The sequence below is a fragment of the Cydia pomonella genome, chromosome 25, assembly GCF_033807575.1.
Source record: "Cydia pomonella isolate Wapato2018A chromosome 25, ilCydPomo1, whole genome shotgun sequence".
Lineage (NCBI taxonomy): Eukaryota > Metazoa > Arthropoda > Insecta > Lepidoptera > Tortricidae > Cydia > Cydia pomonella.
Window position 1 is genome coordinate 3784447 of NC_084727.1, and position 25177 is coordinate 3809623.

Genomic DNA, 25177 nt, shown 5'->3' on the forward strand with positions numbered 1-25177 from the left:
GATGATGTTGATAATGATCGACTGTGTCGATAATTATGGCTTATAAAATGTTCATTGTTAATGATGACTGTGACTAAAACGATCTTTGCTACTGCCAATAATTATAACATTTTTATTTGTTTTATGTTTCAACGCTGGTAACCTGGCTGGACGAATGAAGTTGATGATAAGCGAGGGTCTCGCAGCAAGAGCTGACTAAAGCAAAGAAGGTTAAGCTATTACATGGTGCTGTCAGCAGTGGGGCAGGGTCCAAGCTGCCGATGGCCAGGGCCGCTGAGTGAGAAACCGGCGTACTATACACGCCGTGTCCAGGATATAGCAATCTGCATCTGACCAGCGAGAGTCTCTGAGTGTTGGGTTGGTTGGGTTGGTCAGTTTGGCAGACTGTCTAGTACAGGCCGTAATGGCAGACTGTCTAGAGCAGGCCATGACTGTTTATTATGTTAGTTTATACTTTGGCTGACTATCTAGAGCAGGTCCTGATGGCAGACTGTCTAGAGGCCATAAGTAGGTATATATGCTGTTAAGGTACTTGTAATATGAGATACTTGTAATTTGTTTGAATTGATATTTGCGGTTAGTTGTATTTTATAATTGTTGATGTGTTTTTTTTTAATTGTATGCAAATTCCATGTTGACGTGTAAAAGTGCCCTTGTGGCCTATTTGCTGAATAAATGTTGAAACTGAAGAAGTTGGCCTTGTTGCCTGATTCATTATATTCGTTTATACTTTGACAAACTGCCCAGAGTAGGCCTTGAAGGCAGACTGTCTAGAACAGGCTATGATAGCAGCCTGTCTTCTAGAGCAGGCCGTGATGGCAGACTGTCTAGACTAATCTAGTCTGAAGCAGGCCATAACAAATTAAATCAGTACAATGATTAGGTGTGAGGTTTGGCAGACTGTCTAGAACAGGCTATGATAGCAGCCTGTCTTCTAGAGCAGGCCGTGATGGCAGACTGTCTAGACGAATCTAGTCTAGAGCAGGCCATAACAAATTAAATCATTACAATGATTAGGTGTGAGGTTTGGCAGACTGTCTAGAATAGGCTATGATAGCAGCCTGTCTTCTAGAGCAGGCCGTTGTGGCAGACTGTCTAGACTAATCTAGTCTAGAGCAGGCCCTAACAAATTAAATCATTAAAATGATTAGGTGTGAGTTTTGGCAGACTGTCTAGAACAGGCTTTGATAGCAGCTTGTCTTTTAGAGCAGGCCGTGATGGCAGACTGTCTAGACCAGTCAAGTCTAGAGCAGGCTATAACAATTTATACTTTTGAATGATGTCTAGAGCAGGCCTTGAAGGCAGACTGTGATTGTTTATGATGTGTTATATTTTGTTAAAATTCCTAGAGCAGGCCTTGAGGGCAGACTGTGATTTTTGATGTTGATTTATACTTTGCCAGACTGTTTAGAGCAGGCCTTGAGGGCAGACTGTGATTGTTTGTGGTTATGTATTATATTTTGCCAAACTGTTTACAGCAGGCCTTAAGGGCAGACTGTGATTGCTTCTGATCATGTTATATACGTTTTCAAACTGTTTAGAGCAGGCCTTGAGGCAGACTGTGATTGTTTATGATCATGTATTTATACTTTGCCAGACTGTTTAGAGCAGGCCTTGAGTGCAGACTGTGATTGTTTATGATCATGTATTATACTTTGTCCAACTGTTTAGAGCAGGCCTTGAGTGCAGACTGTGATTGTTTATGATCATGTATTATACTTTGCCCAACTGTTTAGAGCAGGCCTTGAGTGCAGACTGTGATTGTTTACGATCATGTATTATACTTTGCCAAATTGTTTAGATCAGGCCTTGAGGGCAGACTGTGATCGTTGAGGTTGGTTTATACTTTGGCAGACTGCCTAGAGCAGACCATGATTGTAAGTTAGTTCATATATTCTTTCTTTTTTGAGTTCTTTATTTAACATAATTTAGTACAATGTAATTACTTAATCTAGTGTACATTTCCATCCTAGACAGTAATAACAATAAATTAATACAGTTTAGTGAGCTATAAGCGCTCATTATAAACTTTTTAACAACTTAGTGTTTATAACATTGCCATGGGTAAAATCATACTTACACTAAAGCTTAGAACAGCAGCATAACTATTATTACGTTCGCTCAGATATAGCTTACGTTTGTTGCATACATAATAACCACCTATAATTAAAACATTTAACGATTAAGCTAAACTAACAAATTTGATATAGTTTATAATTATAACGTATACAAATACACATGAGTTCATATATTGAAAGACTATCTAAAGAAGGCTGTTAATGCTACCAGGTGTTGGTTGTATTCAATGACTGTTTACATGATCTCAGATTCAAGCATGTTAAGCGTTAAGATTTATTTCTCAATAAGGCTAAAGGTTATTATTGGCTATGATTGATTCATGTGAGCCCATACTGTGCATAAGAAGTGTACTGTGTAGAAGTTTACAAATACTGTTGTTGTGAATGTTTATGTTTGATATCGATAAAGGTGTTACGATATATTGCTGTTGTTATTAATGTTTATAATTACTTTTAGTGAGAGGGCTCACTTTTAAAAAAAAGGATGGCCGAAGCTGTAAGCATCACAATAGTTAATATCCTGTATGTGGCCTTATACTGATAATAACGTGTAGTATGCACCGGGCTTTATACTTTTTGGTTGTTGTGTTTATGGTCATTTTAGTTTTATATAGAGAACTGTCAGATTTTGGCGGAATGCCGTCGACCGATATTATGTACGATGTGATCTTAGTTAATACGGTGTATCGATGTAATAAAAGAAATATTAACTGGATGCAGTGGTTTGTATGATAAACCCCATTTACTGAGCTTTAAATCAATGGACTTCTACATTATTAATCTGTGCTTTGCCTCATAGTGGCTCTCTAACAAAACTACACCAGTCTAATTTTCACTATTTCTACGTGCTATGATATCGATAACCATAGAATAAAGGAGCCCAGCCTCTTCCGAAGCTGGGGATGCTAGGATGCTATATTCCACACTTGATATTTTGGTTGATCAAGTTCGCACCCAACATAACCATTATAACCAAGTAGCCGTACTATTAGTTATTCTGTGCCGCCATAGAAGGTTATGACAGTTTAACCGACTCGTGAGCGAATCGCGACGCGAAGCGATTGCGAGTGTAGAGTTGGTATGTTGGAGTCTTGCAAGTTCGCGCTTCGCGTCTCCTTTGACGTTGGTAATTTAGGCTTATTTTGCAAGAAATGCGCATGATAATTTTGTCAACGGTACGATAATGTTGACACTCAATTTCGATAATTCTCTTCCGCGCTCCTAGTGATTATATGCTCTTTGCGCGCTCCTGTAGGGCTAAGATGGTCGGCTCTTTATCATTGGTCTCTATGTCTGTCACGTTCTAACAAGTATGTAAGCGCGAAAGTGACGGTCATAGTGACAAGTGATAAAAATGGAACCATACTGCCACCGCTGGCAACACGTCAGTGTGCTGTAAGTTGTTGATATTACTCCTTACTCCGTTTTGTGGTATTTTGAATAAATTCCTCGCTAAAAATAATCTTAAATTGTAGTATGTATCATATTATTGTACAATAAGTTCGTAGATTTAATACTTAACTGTAGTTTGTTCTGTACATAGTGTAGTGTTCATATTGTTTAATAGTTGCATGTAGTCTATTAGTTAGTCGTAATTTGTATTTCTTTGCAGATCGGATACTCCACCGAACACTGTCTATGACCGTAATATGATAAGATTCATATACTAGCCGTGTCTTATCCAACCTCGACATTGGCAGAATCATCAACACCTTGATGGAGCCATAACACGAAAAATTGATAGAAGTTGTTGATATTACTCCGTTTTGTGGTATTTTGAATAAATTCCTAGCTAAAAATAATCTTAAATTGTAGTATGTATCATATTATTGTACAATAAGTTCCTAGATTTAATACTTAACTGTAGTTTGTTCTGTACATAGTGTAGTGTTCATATTGTTTAATAGTTATTTGTAGTGTATTAGTTAGTGGTAATTTGTATTTCTTTGCAGATTTATCGGATACTCCACCGATCACTGTCTATGACCGTAATATGATAAGATTCATATACTAACCGTGTCTTATCCAACCTCGACATTGGCAGAATCATCAACACCTTGATGGAGCCATAACACGAAAAATTGATTGATTGAACTATTTTCCATAGTATTTTACTCGTATATATGAATAAGAATTCGGTGAAGAGCATTTTGAAGTAGCTAATGTGATGGAATCAATAAACCAGTGCCACTGCTGCCTGCAGCGGCCTTCGGAGGAAGATTTGAGGACACCGTATACTGTTCTGGGCATAACGGAAATATACTCGGTCATGATCGAAGAATGCTTTGCAATTAAAGTAAGTAATTATAGGTACATAAAATAATTTTAATTGGTTTTTGCTTTGCGAAGCGCTACATCGCCTCAGTGTGAAAAGTTATAATATTATTGTGAAAAACACAATCAATAATGCATGTTTTCTGCAGAGAACTTATTCCTAAATTTTATAAATCTTGTGTGCCAAGATTATAGTCGTAAATTACTATATATATGACGTGGTGTAGAGATTAGTACATCTTGCAGGTAACATCATGTGATGATGGCAAGGGCGGTATCTGCAAGGTGTGTTTGGGGCGCCTGCGGGAGGCATGTCTCTTCAAGATGCAAGTGCAGCACTGCCAGGCCGAGCTGCAGGAGAGGGTAGAGGGAGGTCTGAGTGTAAAAGGTAAATGTTAAACTTTTATATCAAGATACATACAGCCATGCCACAGTAGACTAGATTTAAAAGCAGAAAACAAGCTTATCCCAATTCTTTGGGCTCCTCTTCTTTATGTGGTCGAATTTTTCATCAGTCATTGTTATGTAACTCCTCCGGGGTTGTAGGTGTACATAGGCTATGGAGACCATCAGGTGGGCCTATAGACCAGTGTTGGACAAACTTTCTTCATGGGGGCCCAGAAACTAAGAAATTTAAGAGGGCCAGAATTGCAGCAATAATGTATTTTAATTTGCTGCAATGATTATCGTGGGCCAATGCGATATAATAATTATTTCTTAGGGCCGGCTGCATGCCGCATAAAATCCTTATGCGGGCTGGAGCTGGCTCGCATAAGGACTGTGGTTTTATAGCTTTCAAATTAATGATATTATCTAATTTATAGGTCATGGTACATAATTTCTTCCAACAATCTGCTACTGTTTGCTCCTGGCTGATGGGACAGCTAGAAATAGTTGATCCACCACCGCTTCTGATGTTTACTTTAGATATTTGTTTAAAACCTTATTTTGGTTATATTTAAGACGAGGAAGCCTTTGATGAATCACCTGAAGATGGCCCATACAACGAGTCTCCTGAGTCTTCTCTATGTAAGTAACTAGTGTGCTATTCAAAAATTTCTAGAATATATAGCCTTACAAATCTTACAATACTATTATTATTATTATTATTAAAGCTTTATTTGTTCTACAGTCAGATTATTATTTTTATTTTTTTAATTCTTTAAATTTGTTTTGGGGCTGACTGCAGATCCCATCTGCTGGGTGAAAGCCTCCTCACTTTTTCTCCACTCATCCCTGTCTTTGGCTTTTTGGAGCCAGTCTTTTCCTGCGACGGAGTAGATGTCGTCTATCCACTTCTTTTTGGGCCTTCTTCGGAGCCTCCGTCCGGCCGGTCCGGTCCATTTTGTTGTTACTAATGTCCATCTTTTGTCCTTATATCTGGCTACATGACCTGCCCATTGCCATTTTAGATGAAGAGCTTGTTGAAGAGCGTCTGTAAGTTTGGTCTTTTGACGTATTATTTCGCTTCTAATTTTCTGTATTTTCCTTATATTCAATATACTTCTCTCCATAGATCGTTGACAGGTCGTTATAGCTTTACGTACTTTCTTTGTGTATGTCCAAGTTTGGCTTCCGTAAGTTAGACTAGGCAGGATACAGGTGTCCATTACGATTTTCTTATGGGCTATGCTGTATTCACCTTTCAAGATTTCCTTCTGGGACCAAAACTTTTTCCAGGCTGTGTTTATGCGTCTGTCCACTTCTTCCTCGTTGTTAGATGGGCTAAAAGATATGTGTTTTCCCAAGTATATGTATTCATTAACATAATCAATTTCAGTCCCTGCCACATTAATTAGTCTTCTTCGACTGTTGGTCATAGCTTTTGTTTTAGATGTGTTCATGTGCAGTCCTACTTTCTTGCTCTCCTTGTCAAGGGTATTCATCATGTCTTCTAGTTGGGTCGCAGATTCTGCAAAGATTATAATATCATCTGCAAAGCGTAGATGGGTTAGACGTTTATTAAGTATACTGATTCCTTTATTCTTCCACTGTATGTTCTTAAAAACTTGTTCTAGTACTGCTATAAACAGTTTCGGTGAGATTGGATCTCCCTGTCGGACACCTTTGCCTATAGCTATCTCCTCTCCTTTCCTTTCCATTTTCACTCTGCTTACACTTTGGCTATAGATGTTTATTAGGATGTTTATGTACGTTTGATTGATTTCACATGTTTTCAGAGCTCGCCAGATAGAGCTATGTGTAATGCTATCGAAGGCCTTCGAATAGTCTATAAACGCTATATAAAGAGGGTAATTATATTCTATGTATTTTCCCATTACTTGATCTAAGGTATGAATATGGTCTATAGTTGAATATCCCGATCTAAATCCAGCTTGTTCAATTGGTTGGTGTGCATCTATACTTGGCGTTAGTCGAGTCTGTAGTATGGATGTGAAGAGTTTATAGACACTTGACAGCAAACTGATTGGGCGATAGTTGCTAACATCTAGTGGATTGCCCTTTTTGTACAGTAGGATGATATCAGAGCTGCACCACTGTTTGGGGACAGTTTCTTGTTCTAAGACCATGTTATATAATTGAGCAAGGTAAGGTACTAGCAGTGGGGCTCCAATTTTTAGTGCTTCGTTACTGATATTGTCAGGTCCAGGGCTCTTTTCAGGTTTTAAATGAGAAATATGTTTTGATATTTCTAGTTCGGATATTGGTTCTACTATGTCCTGATTGTTTTGCTTTGATTCTAGGAAGGTTGTATTGTCAGGTTCTTTATCTGGTTTCTTATATAGATCTTGATAGAAATTGGTAGCATGTGTAATAACATCTTTTCTGTTCTTTGTTTCTCGTTCCTGATTTTGTAATTTTTGTATCCAATCTTTGTGACTTTTGAGTTCTTTATAAGCTCGTTTGGAGCTTCTGTAGGTAACTAAGTTTCTCTTAATTGTTTCTTGTCTATGACTTCTGTAATCTTTTTTTATAGCTTTATTTGTTTTCTTAAATATTTTTTTTATTTCTGATTTTATTTCTTTTGACTTGTTTTCTATTGCTAACAGTTCTGTGCGTTTGTTAACTAGTTCTATTGTTTCTTGCCTTAGTATTTTCTTCTTCTTTTGTTCATCCTTATTAATTTTTAGGCTACTTGTTATTGCAGTTTCTAGGTTATCATAATAAGTTTGTGTGTTTGTATGTTTTTTATTAAGGAGATATGTTATTAGATTATCATTTAAATGTTGTAGGTATTTGGTTTTTTCTTGTTCTGTTGTTGGTGGTTTTGGTAATGATCTATAGGCCTTTCTGCTTTTTTTAGGTGCTTCAAGTAGGAAGGATGACCTTAGAAGTCTGTGGTCTGATGGGAAGGACAATTTGTTTAGAACTTCGACATTTGTAATTTGTTTTGGTTTGTTGCATAGGATGTAGTCAATCTCATTCTTTGTTTTATTGTCAGGTGATACCCATGTCCATCTTCGTTGCTGTTTTTTCTTGAAATATGTGTTCATGATAGATAAGTGTTGTTCACGAGCACATTGTAGTAGCCATTCTCCTCTTTCATTCCGTTTGCCGTATCCATATTTTCCCATTATTAGATTTTCAAATTTCCGTGGTTGACCTATTTTGGCGTTGAAATCCCCTATGACTAGTACATTTGTGTCCTGTGTGTCTTGAGCATTCTTGAGGTCATCATAGAATTTCTGCATTTCATCCTCCTTCGCTCTTTCGGTAGGTGCATAGGCTTGTATTATAGTTATGGGTTGATTTTTGAATTATACTATGGCTACTCGGATATCGTGCAGATGCGCGTTTCGCTGACGTGGCGCGACGCTTAGCTGTGTATTCTGTAGAACTAGTTTTAAGATTGTTAGGCTAACAGTCTCTTGACGTGAAATATGTATTTCATACAATTTTTTATTTTTTTTATTCTTTGACATTTGGAGAACCTTTACACCTCCAAATCTTATTATTGTGTATTATTATTTTTCTCAGACCGTGGGGACCTTATACATCTCCAAACTTAATGTATTAACCGTGGAGACTATACGTCTCTGTCATATTGTATAATATACTTGACTTGGTACATACTAGTTATGTACAGAATGTAGCATTAGTTTATGAGACTGCTAGTTTAACAGTCCAGACGCGGTTTATTTATTTAGTATACATTTTATTTTGACACTTGGAGAGACTTTACACCTCCAAATTTTATTAGCATTCGTACTCTGACATTGGGGACCTTTTACATCTCCAGATTTAATGTGTTTTTAACCATAGAGACTATACATCTCTATTGTATTGTATTAATTATTTATTTTAAGATTATTATTATGTAATGTTTACCCAGGTATTGGCTGTTGTATTTATAAATGTTGTTATGTATTTTTCATGTCACTATATGATGTTACTATAAATGTTGAATTGACTTGTAAAAGAGCCCTTGAGGCCTACTTGCAGAATAAATTTTTGAATTTTGAATTTTGTGTGATATCGTGTCGTAATGCATATAGTGACAATGTTACACAATTACAACTTCACAGATACTGTAATTAATGTTTTAATATTATAAAAATGTATGTAATCATTTTATTATTATTATTTGTATGTCCTTTCCATATCTTGGGACAATGGGGTCCCGGACCTTAGGGAGGCATGCGTGGGGCCGAAGTCAACAGCGCAGATGCCCTTTAAGACAATTTAATCTAAAAGCAAGGGATACACGTGGCGGATACCATCCCCGACCGCAGAATATAATACATCCGGAGATGGTCCCCGCCAGGTGCAAATAACGCCTATAAATGCTATGGCGTACGAAATACAAAATGCTATTGTCAAAGTAACCTTCAACGTTTCCAGTACGGTTTATATTTGATAGTTTATGCCAGCATTGGCGTGTGCATGACGTTCTTGGGTCTGACAGATGTTTCAATGACTTCAGCCGGCGAGTACGGAGTTAGCATGACGCCTCTGTCCTCGCGCGCCATGCAGCAGCTCGCGCTGGCGTGCTCCGTGCGGCTCGAGCGCCTCCGCGAGCCGCCGCGCGCCGTGACGTCACACCGCCGGCCGAGCCCCGTGACGTCACACCGCCGGCCGAGCCCCGTGACGTCACACCGCCGGCTGAGCCCCGTGACGTCACACCGCCGGCCGAGCCCCGTGACGTACCACCGCCGGCCGAGCCGCGTGACGTCACACCGCCGGCTGAGCCCCGTGACGTCACACCGCCGGCCGAGCCCCGTGACGTACCACCGCCGGCCGAGCCCCGTGACGTACCACCGCCGGCCGAGCCGCGTGACGTCACACCGCCGGCCGAGCCCCGTGACGTCACACCGCCGGCCGAGCCCCGTGACGTACCACCGCCGGCCGAGCCGCGTGACGTCACACCGCCGGCCGAGCCCCGTGACGTCACACCGCCGGCCGAGCCCCGTGACGTCACACCGCCGGCCGAGCCCCGTGACGTCACACCGCCGGCCGAGCCCCGTGAAGTCACACCGCCGGCCGAGCCCCGTGACGTCACACCGCCGGCCGAGCCCCGCCAGCAGTGTGCACGACCTGCCCGGTGACGCCGCCGAGGAACAAGCCTATACGTCCGGTACTCGTCCGACACACTTCATACACAACTCTAGTTTAATCTTACATTATATCCCAAATAGGACAAATTTTCGACTCAATCATGTACCCTAGTTAATCCCAATTTTGTACTAAAATAACAAATTGGTTAAAATAATTGGGAAAATCAACAATCTTACCAGTTTTGAAACTTTATAACCATTACAGACCAAAAACTGTTTATTATTGACCATAATAATCACAATATTATCCATTAGTTTAGAATTTACAACAAGCAAATCCACTGATAACACGTTCTAATATAGACAATATCTAAATAAAACATAAGTTAATAAAATAGTCTACTTCACTTAGCATAACATCATCCCTATTATCTTCGTAATCTAAATAATGTAGTATGTTGTTATGAAAGTCGTTTGCAGTTACGTTTTAGCTTAGCGCGGTAGTATTGAAAAAAAAATTGTCATATTTATTCCAAATTTTACTAAAATTATCTGTTTACTTGCACGTGAAAAGTGATTCCACTGTCCTTGGAATTACTAGAATAACTTCTGCGCCACTTCACGACACATGAAGACATTTTTAATTATAAAAAAAAACGTTTTTATAAACCGATTTAGTTATCCATCAGTGACTGTCATCTCGGTCGACATGAAGTTGCCAATCGAGTAATTTGTACCCCCGCCCACCGTTGGGCTATAATTCGGCGGACAGAATGCTTCCATGTTTTATTTCCGTTCACTGATTTATCAATACCGCTACTTGACGCTAGATGTTACAAGTGTCGCGGCTGACGAAAAATGTGTTGTCAAAACAATTTACAACTAATATTACAAGCAGAACGAGTTTAAAATAGAGTTCCGGTTAATATATCAGCTTAAAATTGAGCATTAGAGTCCGCTGCGACATCTATTGTCAATTTTTCAACTAGCAGTACTGATGAATTCCGCTATTGACGCTAGTCGACTACGAAATAACTCGCGTTTTGGTAAGAAAACTGATGTATGGAGTTACCACTCTTTCTTTACATATTCTCAATGTGTCTGACCGAAGTTTCGGTTGCGGCCCAAAATAGAGCAAAACCGAACCTTCCGTTTCGGCAAAAATCCGGTTTCTTCGGACACTAATAATTATCATTTACCTAAAGTACCGATGATATAATGATTTTTTCTGTTTTAGATGTAGAATCATCGATTAAATCAGAGCTTAATGACTACGTGGGAGATGAGCAGCTGTTTGATGTGTCGTGTACACGTAAGTACCTTATCCTAACATACAATATGGCCGTGAGCATTATGATTTCACTGAAACAGACGTCATAGGGGTCGATTATTATGAGTAACAATTACATACATTTTGTTTGGCAAGTTGTGCTGGGAGCTCTCCAAACTAGCAAAATGTTATCTAAATCTAACGAAAAAACAATTAACAAAATATAAATCAGCCCTAACTCAATCTTATAATTGATAGTTTATCTCAATGTAGTCGAAATAGATTTCTACGGAATCAGGTAGGAGGGCCATCATATTTAAAATTGTATTTATTTGGATATTTTATAGTATAGTCAAGTTAAGAAAAAGTATGGAAGTAAGTCGTGTAGTCGTGCTTTTTTTGGATTTGTTAGATGGCGCAACTAGATTGTTTCCCCCGAGTTGCACCGTTTCTATTATGTACGGAAGACCGTTAAATTTTAGGTATAAACTATAAAGTGCCGTAATTTTGGAGTAAATTAAAAGCTATTAGGTTCAAGCTAAGTAGTGTATAGAGAACACCTTGGTGCATAGTATATCTTAATTAAAAAGATGTGCAATGTATGATACCCTAAAAAAATTTTTTTTTTTCGATTGCGGCTCGAGGATAAGTCAGTCGGTTGGTGCAATCTCAAGTTAAGCTTTTTAAAGCATTATAAACATTCAGTTAACTTTGCACGCCTGGGCAAATTATGGAACATGTATTTTTAATTATTTTGTACATTGTGCTTCGGGGGAAATTAAGAGAGACGTGAAAATTTTAAAAACGGTACTTATCTAAAGACACTACATTTGCACTAAATAAAAAATAGATTTTTTTTACCGGAAGTTTGTCAAAAAGTAAATAGAATTAATCGCAACGAACTGCAAGCGAAGGTGGTTGGCAGCACGCGGCGCGGGGCGCGCGGGGCGGAGAGATAGCGCAGCGCGCAGCTAGGGTTTGCAATATCCGACAATTTTTCGGATCCGGATACATAGAAATAGGATATCAAGAACGACTGTCAAACTTCAAAAGTGTGACCAAAAATGAAATGCAAGTTTGTGCGTAAATTGTCTATGTGAGATCAAAAATAGTGATGTCATGTTACAACATATTAATAATCTATCGGTGTTTGACTGCTTTATCGACTACTTATTCAAATGTGTTTGATTGTATAAAAAATGTTATACGAGTAGGTATGAAGTCGCTTCCCTTATGGTCATATAGGGCCCAAAAGGTGCCTTTGATGAAACCAGCATCATATTTTAGTATGTTGTTAAGCATGTTATTCTGACTAAAAACCATCGGGAGACAGTTTCTAACGTGGTTAAGTCACCAGTTATGACGTCATCAAAATGGCCGGTGCCGTGTTCAGAATATTGCGTATACCACAGCAATTATATCACATGTAAGCTTGTGTGGGGTGTCATAAAAAGCAAAATTAAATGCGCTACAATATCGTTTATACATTTGACCTTGTAAATACCATAGTTTGCGAGAAATTTTAAGTTTTATTTAAATTTTCCCGAAAAAAAATCCGTTTTTTGTTTTCATCAACTTTACTAGTAACTTTACAGGAAGACGTTGTATCAAGATATGAATGCTACATTAATAAGCTATAAAATTCCATTAAAATTTTGAAAATCGGTTTATAAACAAGCAAATTACACTATTTTTGTTCCATACCGGATGACACCACCAAGAGTCGGATGGCTGTTTCAATACAATTTGCAAGGCAAATGATGTTTAAGTAAAGGTAACTTAAAATATTTTCGATAAAAGTATTATTATCAAAATTAAGAATACTGAGATCGTTTTATTTTAATTTACTCCGGATCTAGCTAATTAAAGTTACACACTAATTAAACAAAAATATTTTTTTTTTTACGTATTATTTTGTCCCAGAGCATGCACCTTCGCATACGCAAAGCATAGTGTATTTAAATCCGTGTTTTACTCCCCCACACCCTGTACAGCGTTCTTTGCACTTGCAAGACAATAGCTCCTTGCAGAGGTGTACGCTGGTCCATCATTTTTCTTTCGCCAAGCCTAGTTGCAAGAATCTAGCATTTGTGGGTCGCTATTCAGGTAAATTGGTCCCAATGTGGGTCTGTTAAGCCCTTTTTATATGCTGTAGGAGAGCATCCTGTTGAAGGAATATACTCGATCGCTCTGGTTTTTCCTAAACAAGATCCTCCTCGCAGTATTTACATTACCTATTTGTGTCCCTACTGGGAAGTTATATGTAGGGTTTGCAATTAGAATATTGTGATATTCTAATTATTCGAATATCCACCAAAATAAATATCCGAATAAACTGATTTAGATAACACAGAAATAACGTTTTTAACTATGTTTTAATACAATGATATCACCCCAACTAATTTTAAATGATTACTTGATTACTATAATAGCTAACATAATGTTATCTCTAAAACCGTACTTAATAAGGAGGGTTTATATCTGGATTAGCTGGTGCATAGTTGGAAATACATCCAATGCCTCACCTCGTGTTCATTCGTCATGAAATACTAACTATGCTCTCATAACTCCACGCTAGTTGGATACTCCGAGGGCGTTGTAAGGCTACTCTAGCTCCCTTTTTTTCCTACGCTTTCATCTTCTCTATCTTCATCTCTGATAGGTCCCAGAATATTCCGCCAGAATTTCGTCTTCTTCACTAAGAACTTGTTCTTTTTTTTCTGATTCAGAGTCCAAGTGTAATACTTACCGATGTTATTCATCAAAATCTAATTATTGTCTTATAGACTTGAATCATGGACAGTCTACTGATCAGCTTGGACACTAGAACTCGGCGAAGCGCTGCTGAGCATCTTAGGGCATTTTGGATTCGAACATCTATCTCCTCTTCCCGATTACTTTAGGTAGGTCTTTTCTTTTCGATCTGCGGTGGCAGCATGGTTCTATTTTTATCACTTGTCACTATGCCCTTCATGACAAATGATAAAGAGCCGACCATCTTAGCCCTATTCATTTGGAGATATTCTAGTGGTTGATTATCAGACCAATTTTCTCTCCTTCCTACTCTACTATCCTAGCCTTGGCCTTCCGGTTGCTTTTGTTTTGAGCCTATAGCCCCAAGTCATCAAGATATCCAATGATCTAATGTTTGCATTGCATTAAGCAACATTCGCATTCATTGTATAAAGTTACTGCGTGACATGATGTACCTATCAAAATTGATGTGCTGTTAGTATTTGAATTGATTAAATATATGAAAATACTATATTTAAATGACAAAATGGTATGAAATTATTCATAAATTTCATTAGAAAATTGTTCCGGTTATAGGTCAATAACCATATTTAACGGATCCGTAATATCCGGATCTTATGACCCGATATCCGGATATTTCGGATATCCGGATCTCAAACCCTACGCGCAGCGATTGTTCCGAGACAGTTTGTTTGACACTTTTGACGGGCAACGAGCACAAATCTTTCTTCTGGCATTAAAACGGAACTATTGTTTTAAACAATATTGAGTGAACTAAGTAGTCTAACGTTTTCGTAAGTATATGGAAAAACGCGATTTTTCGAATTCAACAAACATTGAGCGTACCTGTATTTAATTTGTTGACTGTCTGTCTGCATACTCAGAAACCCTACTATTTTTGCAGTACATGCCACTACTCGTGCCTCAAGAGCCGTGCTTCGTCGGTGCATCTACGCGCGTTCCTTCTCTTGCCAAGTTGCCACTAATCACGCGCTTGTCGCTTCTGTGTATTTATTGCTCTACGTTTTTGGTACTTGATTACAAAACTGCATGTTCCGTATAAAAATGCCAATTTTTTATGGGGTGCGAATGTAAACAAAATCAAATGAATATGATTGCATCAATTTCCAATAGTATTAAAATTTCCCCCGAAGTACAACGACAGTAAAACATGAAAAACTACTTTCCGGGTGTCGCACCATGGTGCGAATTTGACATTGGATTTAGATATTTTTTCTAATTATTTACTCAATTTGCACCGAGTACATTACTTTCCCCAGACCCGCAATGGCCAAAATAGATTTTTTTTAATGTTGTTTTTTTTTTGCCTGTTCCGTAGCTTAAATTAACATAAATAACACGTGCGAATTTAGATATAAGTGTTGTAAAACGTACGCCAAATTACACCGAGTACACCTTTTTTCTCTTCTTAGTTATAACCATTACATTATTTTCAGCCGATTTCACCCCTTTCCGGGGGGGTGAATATAGTAACGATTGTATAAAGTTCGATTTTTAGCCCATACAAAACAATCCGTAGTGATTTTATTAGTCCTTAGAATTAGTTCCTGACTTTAGTGAAATTTGAGTTAATTTGACCGTACTATTAATGTTATTTGAGTTTCTACATTATTTCGATCTAAATAATGAAAAAAGTGTTGTATATAACTAAATAAAATGGTCAACATATTAAATATTATGTTATTGTGTCTAGTCGCGGCTGTCAAGGTAGCGCCGGTGCAGTCTGTCGGCCGCGCGAGGCAGCTCTCGCCGGCTAGCTCCGTGAGGCTCGAGGCGAGTCCCGTGACGTCACACCACGACCCGGCGCCCGCCACGAGGCAACTGTCGCCGGCTAGCTCCGTGAGGCTCGAGGCGAGTCCCGTGACGTCACACCACGACGCGGCGCCCGCCACGAGGCAACTGTCGCCGGCTAGCTCCGTGAGGCTCAAGGCGAGTCCCGTGACGTCACACCACGATCCGGCGCCTGCCACGAGGCAACTGTCGCCGGCTAGCTCCGTGAGGCTCCAGCCGAGTCCCGTGACGTCACACCACGACCCGGCGCCCGCCACGAGGCAACTGTCGCCGACTAGCTCCGTGAGGCTCGAGGCGAGTCCCGTGACGTCACACCACGACCCGGCGCCCGCCACGAGGCAACTGTCGCCGGCTAGCTCCGTGAGGCTCGAGCCGAGTCCCGTGACGTCACACCACGACCCGGCGCCCGCCACGAGGCAACTGTCGCCGGCTAGCTCCGTGAGGCTCGAGGCGAGTCCCGTGACGTCACACCACGACCCGGCGCCCGCCACGAGGCAACTGTCGCCGGCTAGCTCCGTGAGGCTCGAGGCGAGTCCCGTGACGTCACACCACGACCCGGCGCCCGCCACGAGGCAACTCGGACAAATAAATAACCAGCTCATAGACACTAATGCAGTGTATTCATGCAAAATCTGTTTACAAAAGTTCTCAAATAAAACTCTGTTCAACCGACATGTACATACTCACATGGAATACAAAACATACATCTGTGATATGTGTAATTTGAAATGCAGACAGAAATCAGTTTTAATTACACATATTTTTAAGGTACATATGAAAAAACACATGTGCAAAGTTTGTAACAAAAAATTCGACAAAATTGATTCATTAAACAAACATCAAAGACTTCACACTGATGACAAACCATACCAATGTAAGGTATGTGATAAGAAATTTGCACGTATTGCATATTTATATTTACACAAAAGAGTTCACAGTGATGAAAGACGATACAAGTGTGAAGAATGCAACAAACAATTCAAACATATAAGTGGGATTAAAAGACATATGAAAATGCACACCGGAGACAAAAGATTTAGCTGTGATCAATGCGGCAAACGTTTTATAACAAACAGCACTTTAACTATGCACAAAAGAGTTCACACACGTCAGAAATTATATAAGTGTGATGAATGTGACAAAGTATTCGGATATAGAAATTCTTTAGTTATTCATAAAATAAGACATGCTCGAGATGATATGTACAGCTGCAACTTTTGCGACGAGAAATTTCCACTAATATACCTTTTAGGTAAACATAAAAAGAAACACATAGGAGAAAAGGCGCATTGCTGCGAAGAATGTAACAAGAGATTTAAGACAAAAGCTGAATTAGATGCCCATAAAATAGCGCACAGTGGAGATAGACCATATATCTGTGACAGGTGTGGTAAGCAATTTAAACGTGAACATAATTTAGATCAACATAAAAAAAATCATGAAGAAAAATCTCACAGTTGTAATAAATGTAACAAGCGATTCACACACAAACATCAGTTGCAAGCGCATGAGCGAACTCACACTAAAGAAAAACCATATATTTGCGAAGAATGTGGTGCGCGGTTCGCACAAAATTATATTTTACAGAAACATAAACAAATTCATTTTGAAAAGGTGCCCGGTGACAGGAAGTGAACGAAAGTTATTAATGGTGAAGATTAATAAAAAATAGTGTATCAAAGGTGCTTCAGTGTGCAAATAAAATCTAATTATAAAACATTATATTTTGTATATTAAGGTTTATACCACTCTTACTAAATCATCAACATAAAGAATATGATATAAAGTTCATACTACGGGTGAATCAATGTTTGTCATTCAAACATCAGTTGCAAGCGCATGAGCGAACTCACACTAAAGAAAAACCATATATTTGCGAAGAATGTGGTGCGCGATTCGCACATAATTATATTTTACAGAAACATAAACAAATTCATTTTGAAAAGGTGCCCGGTGACAGGAAGTGAACGAAAGTTATTAATAGTGAAGATTAATAAAAAATAGTGTATCAAAGGTGCTTCAGTGTGCAAATAAAATATAATTATAAAACATTATATTTTGTATATTAAGGTTTATACCACTCGTGGATCAATGTTTGTTATTATTGTTCGGGTCAAATCTCACAAGCTAAATTAGACCCACTTCCCATTTTTAAATTGGTTGAAACTTCACATACATGATGTTTACATAACCATTTTGCCTTGTATAGCAATGAAATCCGTAAAGCTCGAGCATATGCTGCCAGCTCGCTAGCCAAGTCATAAAATATAAGACCCAATATTGCTTTCTCAGCATTTTCAGAAGAATGGCGTTACGTAAGCGACATTCTCGTGGAATGCCCAATATATGAGTTAGGCAAAGAAAAATTTAAATAGAGGTGTATTGTCAAAGAAAACTTTCTAGCTATATAAATTTACTGCCATCTTTCGACACATGATTAAAACTTTAAGAACGCCATTTGATTTGGATCTTTATTGTTTTACTGATATGTGTTATATATCAAAGCTATGACAGCATCGTTTCGAGCGATGGCGCCATAACCTTTAGGTTTAAATTTTACACATATTCTTCTTCCTCGCGTTGTCCCAGCATTTTGCCAAGGCTCATGGAGCCTGGGGTCCGCTTGACAACTAATCCCAAGATTTGGCGTAGGCACTAGTTTTTACGAAAGCGACTGCCATCTGACCTTCCAACCCAGAGGGTAAACTAGTCCTTATTGGGATTAGTCCGGTTTCCTCACGATGTTTTCCTTCACCGAAAAGCGACTGGTAAATATCAAATGATATTTCGTACATAAGTTCCTAAAATGAACACATACACAGTGAAAGAATAAGGATCAAAGTCAAATGGCGTCCTAAGTTTTAGTCATGTGTCGAAAGATGGCAAAAATGTATGTAGCTAAAAAGTTTTCTTTAACAATACATCTCTATTTCAAATTCTCTTTGCGCCCCAGCCGCATCGCCGTCCTAGCCATGATCGCAGGCCGGCTGGACAGCCCCTACACGAGTCACTGTGCAAATGTTCACGTAAGGCTGCCATTAATTGACTGGCGGATTTTATATAATAATCTAATTGTAATGTAATGGAAACTGAATGGCATAGTTAGTTTTCAAAAAATATATTATAATACTATTTTTATAGTAAAAAGTAATTAAATGGTAAATAATAGCCTTATTGGGCGAATTAACTTTTCTGTTGTTATCTTGTCCAGTCACTGTGCAAATGTTCACGTAAGGCTGCCAGTAATTGATTAGCGGATTTTATATAATAATGTAATTGTAATGTAATGGAAACTGAATGGCATAGTTAATTTCCAAAAAATATATTATAATACTATTTTTATAGTAAAAAGTAATTAAATGGTAAATAATAGCCTTATTGGGCGAATTAACTTTTCTGTTGTTATCTTGTCCCGTTGTTCAAGAGACAAAATGTTGGCACTTGTTTGAAGATATGTATGATTTACTAACATGCTCAGTGGATGGCCTGTTATATCGTAGAAATGGCATAAAACTATCACAAAAATGTATGTTTGATTTAAATACCATAAAATGAAATTTCATGAGTGGTTGTACAAGCAGGGTTTTTGGTGTCTCAACCTTTTTTATTTCTCAAGGCACGGGAATTCTCGACCAGGATTTCTCGAGTATCTTGAGGAATTTTGAAAGTTTCAAAAATCATGTTTCTTTTTTTTACTGTATTGCTAATCAGATTAATAGGAGTCGTAGGTGAGATCAATAATGTCGTAAATTATAAGTTACCATAAATTGCATTTCATAAATATTAATTCAATAATAAAGAAATAAATAAATAACTATAGGGGTGATATGCTATATAATATTTCATTAATTTCAGTGATTGTACACTTTTGTTTGTGTTTGTCATTCATTCACCGTTACTTCTGTTTTACTCATTTCCTCAAAGGTTAACTGGAAGAGATCCCATACAAGGATAAGTTCGCCTTTGTTGTATTTAATTTACTCTGTAACTGTGTTTTTCGTGTTTTTATTTCTATGTACGATAAAGTATATACGTACATACATAATATGTTATTGTATTAGACAAGAATATTCCAGTCAATTCATTTAACTCGATGAAATATACAGAAGTTTTACTATGTAATATACTAGAACATTTAAAATTACATTAGTTACTTTGCTACTCGCATCTTAGTTTAGTATTACATAGTTTACTTACATATTAATTGTTTAGTTTATACTTTGTAGCCATCATAGTTTTGCTTTTAGCTTCTAGGTAATCACTAAGGAAGAGCGGTGTTCCTTAACACAGGTATTTATCCAACCTGTATTTTGTTAAATATGCTTGTGAGAGAATAAATCATTTTTTCAAATAATTTTTTCATTTTTTTCATTTCATTTTTCATAATATGACTAGACCTAGAGATTTTTCTAGCACGAACAAGGCAACGCAAGAGACTTCCTTCCGATATTTAGTTTATAGATATATTGTATTATCAAATATACAGAGATTGCCCTCCAAATGGCCATTGCACAATAAAACCACCATACAGGTTTGTTTACATGATTCTCATAGTAATCTATCAATTTTTAGGGTTCCGTAGTCAACTAGGAACCCTTATAGTTTCGCCATGTCCGTCTGTCTGTCTGTCCGAGGCTTTGCTCCGTGGTCGTTAGTGATAGAAAGCTGAAATTTGGCATGGATATATAAATCAATAAAGCCGACAAAGTCGTACAATAAAATCTAAAATTTTTTTTTATTTAGAGTAACCTCCCCTACACGTAAAGTGGGGGTGAACATTTTTTTTGCTTCAACCCTGCAGTGTGGGATATCGTTGGAGAGGTCTTTCAAAACTAATAGGGGTCTTCAACAAACATTTCTTGATAAAGTAAATATATTGGGAGATAATTATTCAATATACTCTATGGCTGCCTCCTATAAGTTCATGCACGCTCCCTATAAAAATCATAAACGATCATTTACATTCGTTTGCTTTCATAAGTAATAGATAGTTACTAATTTTTTTAAAGCGTTTTTGAATAAAAACACGTCAAGATTGTTTACATTTTTTCTAATGCTAAAAAAATTAAGTATTAGTAATGATCCTAAAATACCTAAATCGAGACGAACTCTAAAAAAAATTAAGTATTAGTAATGAACCTAAAATACCTAAATCGAGACGAACTCTAAAAAAAATGAAGCATTAGTAATGAATCTAAAATACCTAAATCGAGACGAAAATAATTCAAAACAAAAAAACGGTTGTAGCCAGAAAGAACGATAGGGGATGGATCAAGGATTGGACTAATACATGTTTCAAGTGCTCTAGCAAAGCATGAAGTCTTTCTAATCTATTTGACAATAAACTAGAAAAACACAATCTAATTTTAAATTAAGTATGATGGCTTTTATTGATTGCGTGTTGATTATATGAATGCAAATCAGAAAGTACCTACCCAAGTAGCATTTTACTCCATTTAAGAGTACACATTTAGTTCCCAGGTGTACTTGAAGCATTATTACAGTTCACTCGTGATGTATAAGCTGCATTATTGCGATTAATAACACCTATACCTGTCTAAGGGACTTATAGGAGGGTAGAGTTATACTTTTATACGACTGTTGGTGTTATAATACTCTAACAACTATCCTTTAGTCAGCCGTCTGACTAAGAGCATTATAGGAGGGTAGAGATACGGCAACCGCTGTTTAACAGCCTACTTGTACGATGTTGTAGAGCTAGCATTTTAATAGAACACACATGGTCATTTATAAAGCCAAAAGCTGTTATGTTTACTTGTTTGAGACTGTTATACAGCTAGTAGCTGTAGTAGGACTTGTTTGTGATCATTAAAATAACCTTTTTTACTAGCTGTACAGAAGTGTTTAAATGGTTCGCATGTGCACTGTAGGCTGTTAAAAGGATTATATGTGTTGTCCATTAACATCAATAGCAGTTTATTTGTCCACAAGTACTACTCTAATTTGCTGTAATACATAAACAAAAAGTGATTTTTTTTAGTTTGTTACAAAATTTGTACTTTAAGTATTCATACTTGACTTAGTACCTGGGCTAGGCGATTTAACGGACAATAATTATTTATTGCGGATCTCTAAAATTTCAGTATATTGAATGAATTATACGATGATACACAATTGACCTAAACTACATCTTAAAGCTGTACATTAGTTCACATTAGAATAAATTTATAGACATTGGCTCTGTAGTGGTACAAATGTGGGACTTTATATAGGTAACAGCATTCTAACAGAACACATGTGAACCTATTATACGCTCACCGCATTAAATTGGAGTTATATCAGTTCACATAGCCGTATTTCATTTCCACCATTTTGTTCCGCGTAACCTAAAATATTTACCAAATAAATCTCCAAAATTATCATGCAGATTTATCACAAAATACGCAGATAGAGCGATTGAGTTTTGGTTTCATGCTATAATTAATTACCGTAGTATAATTATAATGCCAATATAATGTCAAAAACTGAAAATTGTTGATTTCCTCTCAGCCAGTTTTAAATATTTTAAAATGAATATCGCGTTTTTACAGAGGCGCGTGAATATTTTAGCTGTAAATATGTATACATTTCACGATAAACTTGCATTCCCATAGCATTTAACATTATTAAGAATTTAAAACAGGTACTTACCGCGTGTTATCATAAAATTTATCCAAAGGATATCCGCCGGTGTTTCTGATGGCACACAAAAAACCAAACTAATGAGGAATAAATAAAATAAAGAAATATAATGGACCCACGTGAATTTTAGGTAGCACTGGAGTACTTTTGTCGGATTTTATAACTGTGATAGCTGTGTATTTAGCCACTTGTTACTCTTTATTACACTCATGTACGTTGTATGGTTCACACTGCGTCCCATATAGTGCCATTAGTCAGCCTTAAGTCCGATGTTACTACTTAAACTGCTATTATAATGCTATTATACTGCTAATGTACAGCCATAGTGAACTTAAGGCTGTCTAATTTGTGCCCAAACTGGTTCTATAAGAGCATTATAGCAAGCTATACAGCTCTTATACAGCTGACTTACACAGCTTGTGGAGTACATGTGAACGACTAGACATCTCATATAGAACCCCGAATGCCACTTGGGTATGGAAAGGCGAACACACTTGGACGGTAGAACTCCCCGCGCATTTCCCGCTGGGCGTGGTATTTGCAACATTGGTATGTTACCACATTTTTATGGCATAGGAGGCAAACGAGCAGACAAATCACCTGATGGTAAGCAATCACCGCCGCCCATGGACACCCGCAACACCAGAGGGTTTGGAAGTGCGTTATCGGCTCTCAGGAGTCCCCAGCAAGCTCCGTTCTCCATACAAACGTAGTTACGCTCTCATTTCAAAACGACTAGCTAGATTGCTCTGAAACTTTGTATTTACAATAGGATCAGGTATATCTAGTCTTGTAATTAGTTTATGTAGCTTCAGATACCGTAGTTTAAAAATTACAGCGAATTTAAGTTTTTCATACAAAATTTGTTTTTGAACTATTTCGTTTGTTTTATAAACTGGAGCTATATAAACTAATTCCAGGACTAGACATTCCTCATGCCATCGTATGTGCAAAGTTTCATTACAGTTCAACTCGTAGTTTTAAAATGAGAACGAGTTTGTATGGGAAGGTGAAATTCGAACGAACTTGCCGCGGGGACTCTTAAAATGTGAGTACCTATGCTCTTCTTGAAGGTTGAGGTCGTATCGGTCCGGAAATATGTGCATTTTCAGAGTATATGGCCTTTGACGTGGCTCTGATAGAGCTGACTGAGCCGTTTGACGTGTCGCTGCCTGAGGTGAGGCCGCTGTGCGTGGGCAGGGGCCCGCCGCCGCGGTCCGATCAGTGCTTCGTCACGGGAATGAGGCGCCAAAACGCAACGGCCCTTACCGACAAACTGAAGGAGGTAGGTGTAATTTTGGAAGGTAGGTTGAAATCCTGGTAACGGCAGATATCCGTGTATTTATCAGAATAAGGGCTCTTTTTCTGTTATTTGACCACGGTAGCCTTCCAGACCCTTGCAAATCTTTCCATTCCTTCCCGTTATGTATACACGCCTTTGGGGTGGCGTAAAGCGACATCTACCGAAAGATGACTACATTTTTAACGGCATCGGAGTCTCAAGTTGTAAGTTGTTGTTGTTGTTAGATTGCGGGGGTTGCGGGTTCAAGTCCTGCCGGAGGCGTAACTCTTTCAATTTTTTCCTTTAATATAAAATTTGGAGTATCGCTTGTAGACGTATCTGTTTGTTAAGAAATTACTTTTTGTAATCTCTTGTTCATAAATGGAGTCAATAATACGCTGGACCTTCAAGATGGTTCTATTCTAATGACTTTTTACTACGTAGTAATTTCCATGTTTTGTGGTAAACAGTATTCTTAAGTACGCTGTAAAGTGTATTGGTCAAAAACAAACGAAACACTGTACCGATCGCAGGTTCAAGCGCCGATGGTGAGCAACGGGGTGTGCTGGCGCGCGTTGCAAGCGGTGGACTACGAGCGACATGAGCGTCAGCGGGAGCAGGAGCGGGGGCGGGAGCGGTATCGCAAGTATCAAAGCAAGCTCGAGTTGCATAACAGCCTACTGTGAGCCGGCGGCCTGGAGGGCCAGGATACCTGCACTGGCGATAGCGTCTCGCCCCTGGTTTGCAAGCTACATGTAAGCCACGATTTTGATCAACTGATTTTTACCCACAGGTTACCTCAACTACTATAATAGTCAGTTTTTTTTAACTATTACGAGTATGTACTGCCTATAGAAAATAGTATGGAATGAATGATCATTTATTTCTTGAATAGCTCAGATTTTAGATGAAGTTATTTTATTATATCTATCCTCAGGGCCGCCTTAAGCTATGCTGGGGCCCTTGGGCACATAAGAATTTGGGGCCGTTTTGGAAAGTCAAGAAAGCGAATTAAACTAACATTTTTCTACTATGATCTTCTATTTATTATGGGTAATCAAATATAATGTTACTGTGCGTCCTTCGGAGCCCCCTGAGGATGGGGGCCCTGGGCACGAACCCCGTGTGCCCTTATGGTAAAGACGGTATTGTCTATCCTTCTTCAAGACACGTTCTAAAGAAGGCCGGTAATAAGGGTTTCAATCCGATCGCCTTACACTTTCTGCTAAGAGCGACAGGGAAATAACATATACGAGTATAATAGGTGACTACGAATGCCTAAAAAAATACTGTAAAGAAGGTGTGATGGTACGGAACCCTCGGGGCGCGTGTCCGATCCGCACTTGGTGAAATCTAGGTCTTTTTTTAATTTGCCTTTTTAACGGAACCCTAATGCTTCTAAAACGCACGCTACGATTGCAAAACAAACAGGTGAAGAAGCGTCAAGTAGAGGTCATGGGTCGCATTCACCTAACCATTTTACGGCATTATCGACTAGTCCTTAGCCACGCGTCGCCGCGATAACTCGGCCTAATTAAAAAATCGAAGTGTCACTTCGCGCGGGAAAACTTTTCAATTTCATTGAGGGATTTTACAGTTTGAGTTTGTG

General features: G+C 38.3%; 1 protein-coding gene across 5 annotated transcripts; it reads left to right on the plus strand.

Annotated features, from left to right (window-relative positions):
- Nucleotides 1-2857: 2857 nt before the first annotated feature.
- On the plus strand, nt 2858-19998 carry LOC133531629 (uncharacterized). 5 transcript variants are annotated; one of them, XM_061869949.1, is made up of 8 exons: nt 2858-3204; nt 3691-3849; nt 4031-4374; nt 4599-4740; nt 5316-5381; nt 9238-9888; nt 11046-11120; nt 15547-19998. In XM_061869949.1, exons 3-8 carry the CDS (start codon nt 4246-4248, stop codon nt 17277-17279), a joined length of 2796 nt encoding a protein of 931 aa, XP_061725933.1. In that variant the 5' UTR covers nt 2858-3204; nt 3691-3849; nt 4031-4245; the 3' UTR covers nt 17280-19998. The 5 variants fall into 5 exon arrangements, with proteins under 5 accessions (XP_061725933.1, XP_061725932.1, XP_061725931.1 ...); XM_061869948.1 differs by lacking the exon at nt 2858-3204 and adding an exon at nt 3211-3473; XM_061869947.1 differs by lacking the exon at nt 2858-3204 and adding an exon at nt 3471-3552.
- The last annotated feature ends 5179 nt before the right edge of the window (nt 19999-25177 follow it).

Coding starts and splice junctions, on each gene's coding strand:
- LOC133531629 (XM_061869949.1), top strand. CDS start 4,246: ATGGAATCAATAAACCAGTGCCACTGCTGCCTGCAGCGGCCTTCGGAG. Junction 4,375..4,598: donor AAGAATGCTTTGCAATTAAA/GTAAGTAATTAT, acceptor TACATCTTGCAG/GTAACATCATGTGATGATGG. Junction 4,741..5,315: donor GGGAGGTCTGAGTGTAAAAG/GTAAATGTTAAA, acceptor GTTATATTTAAG/ACGAGGAAGCCTTTGATGAA.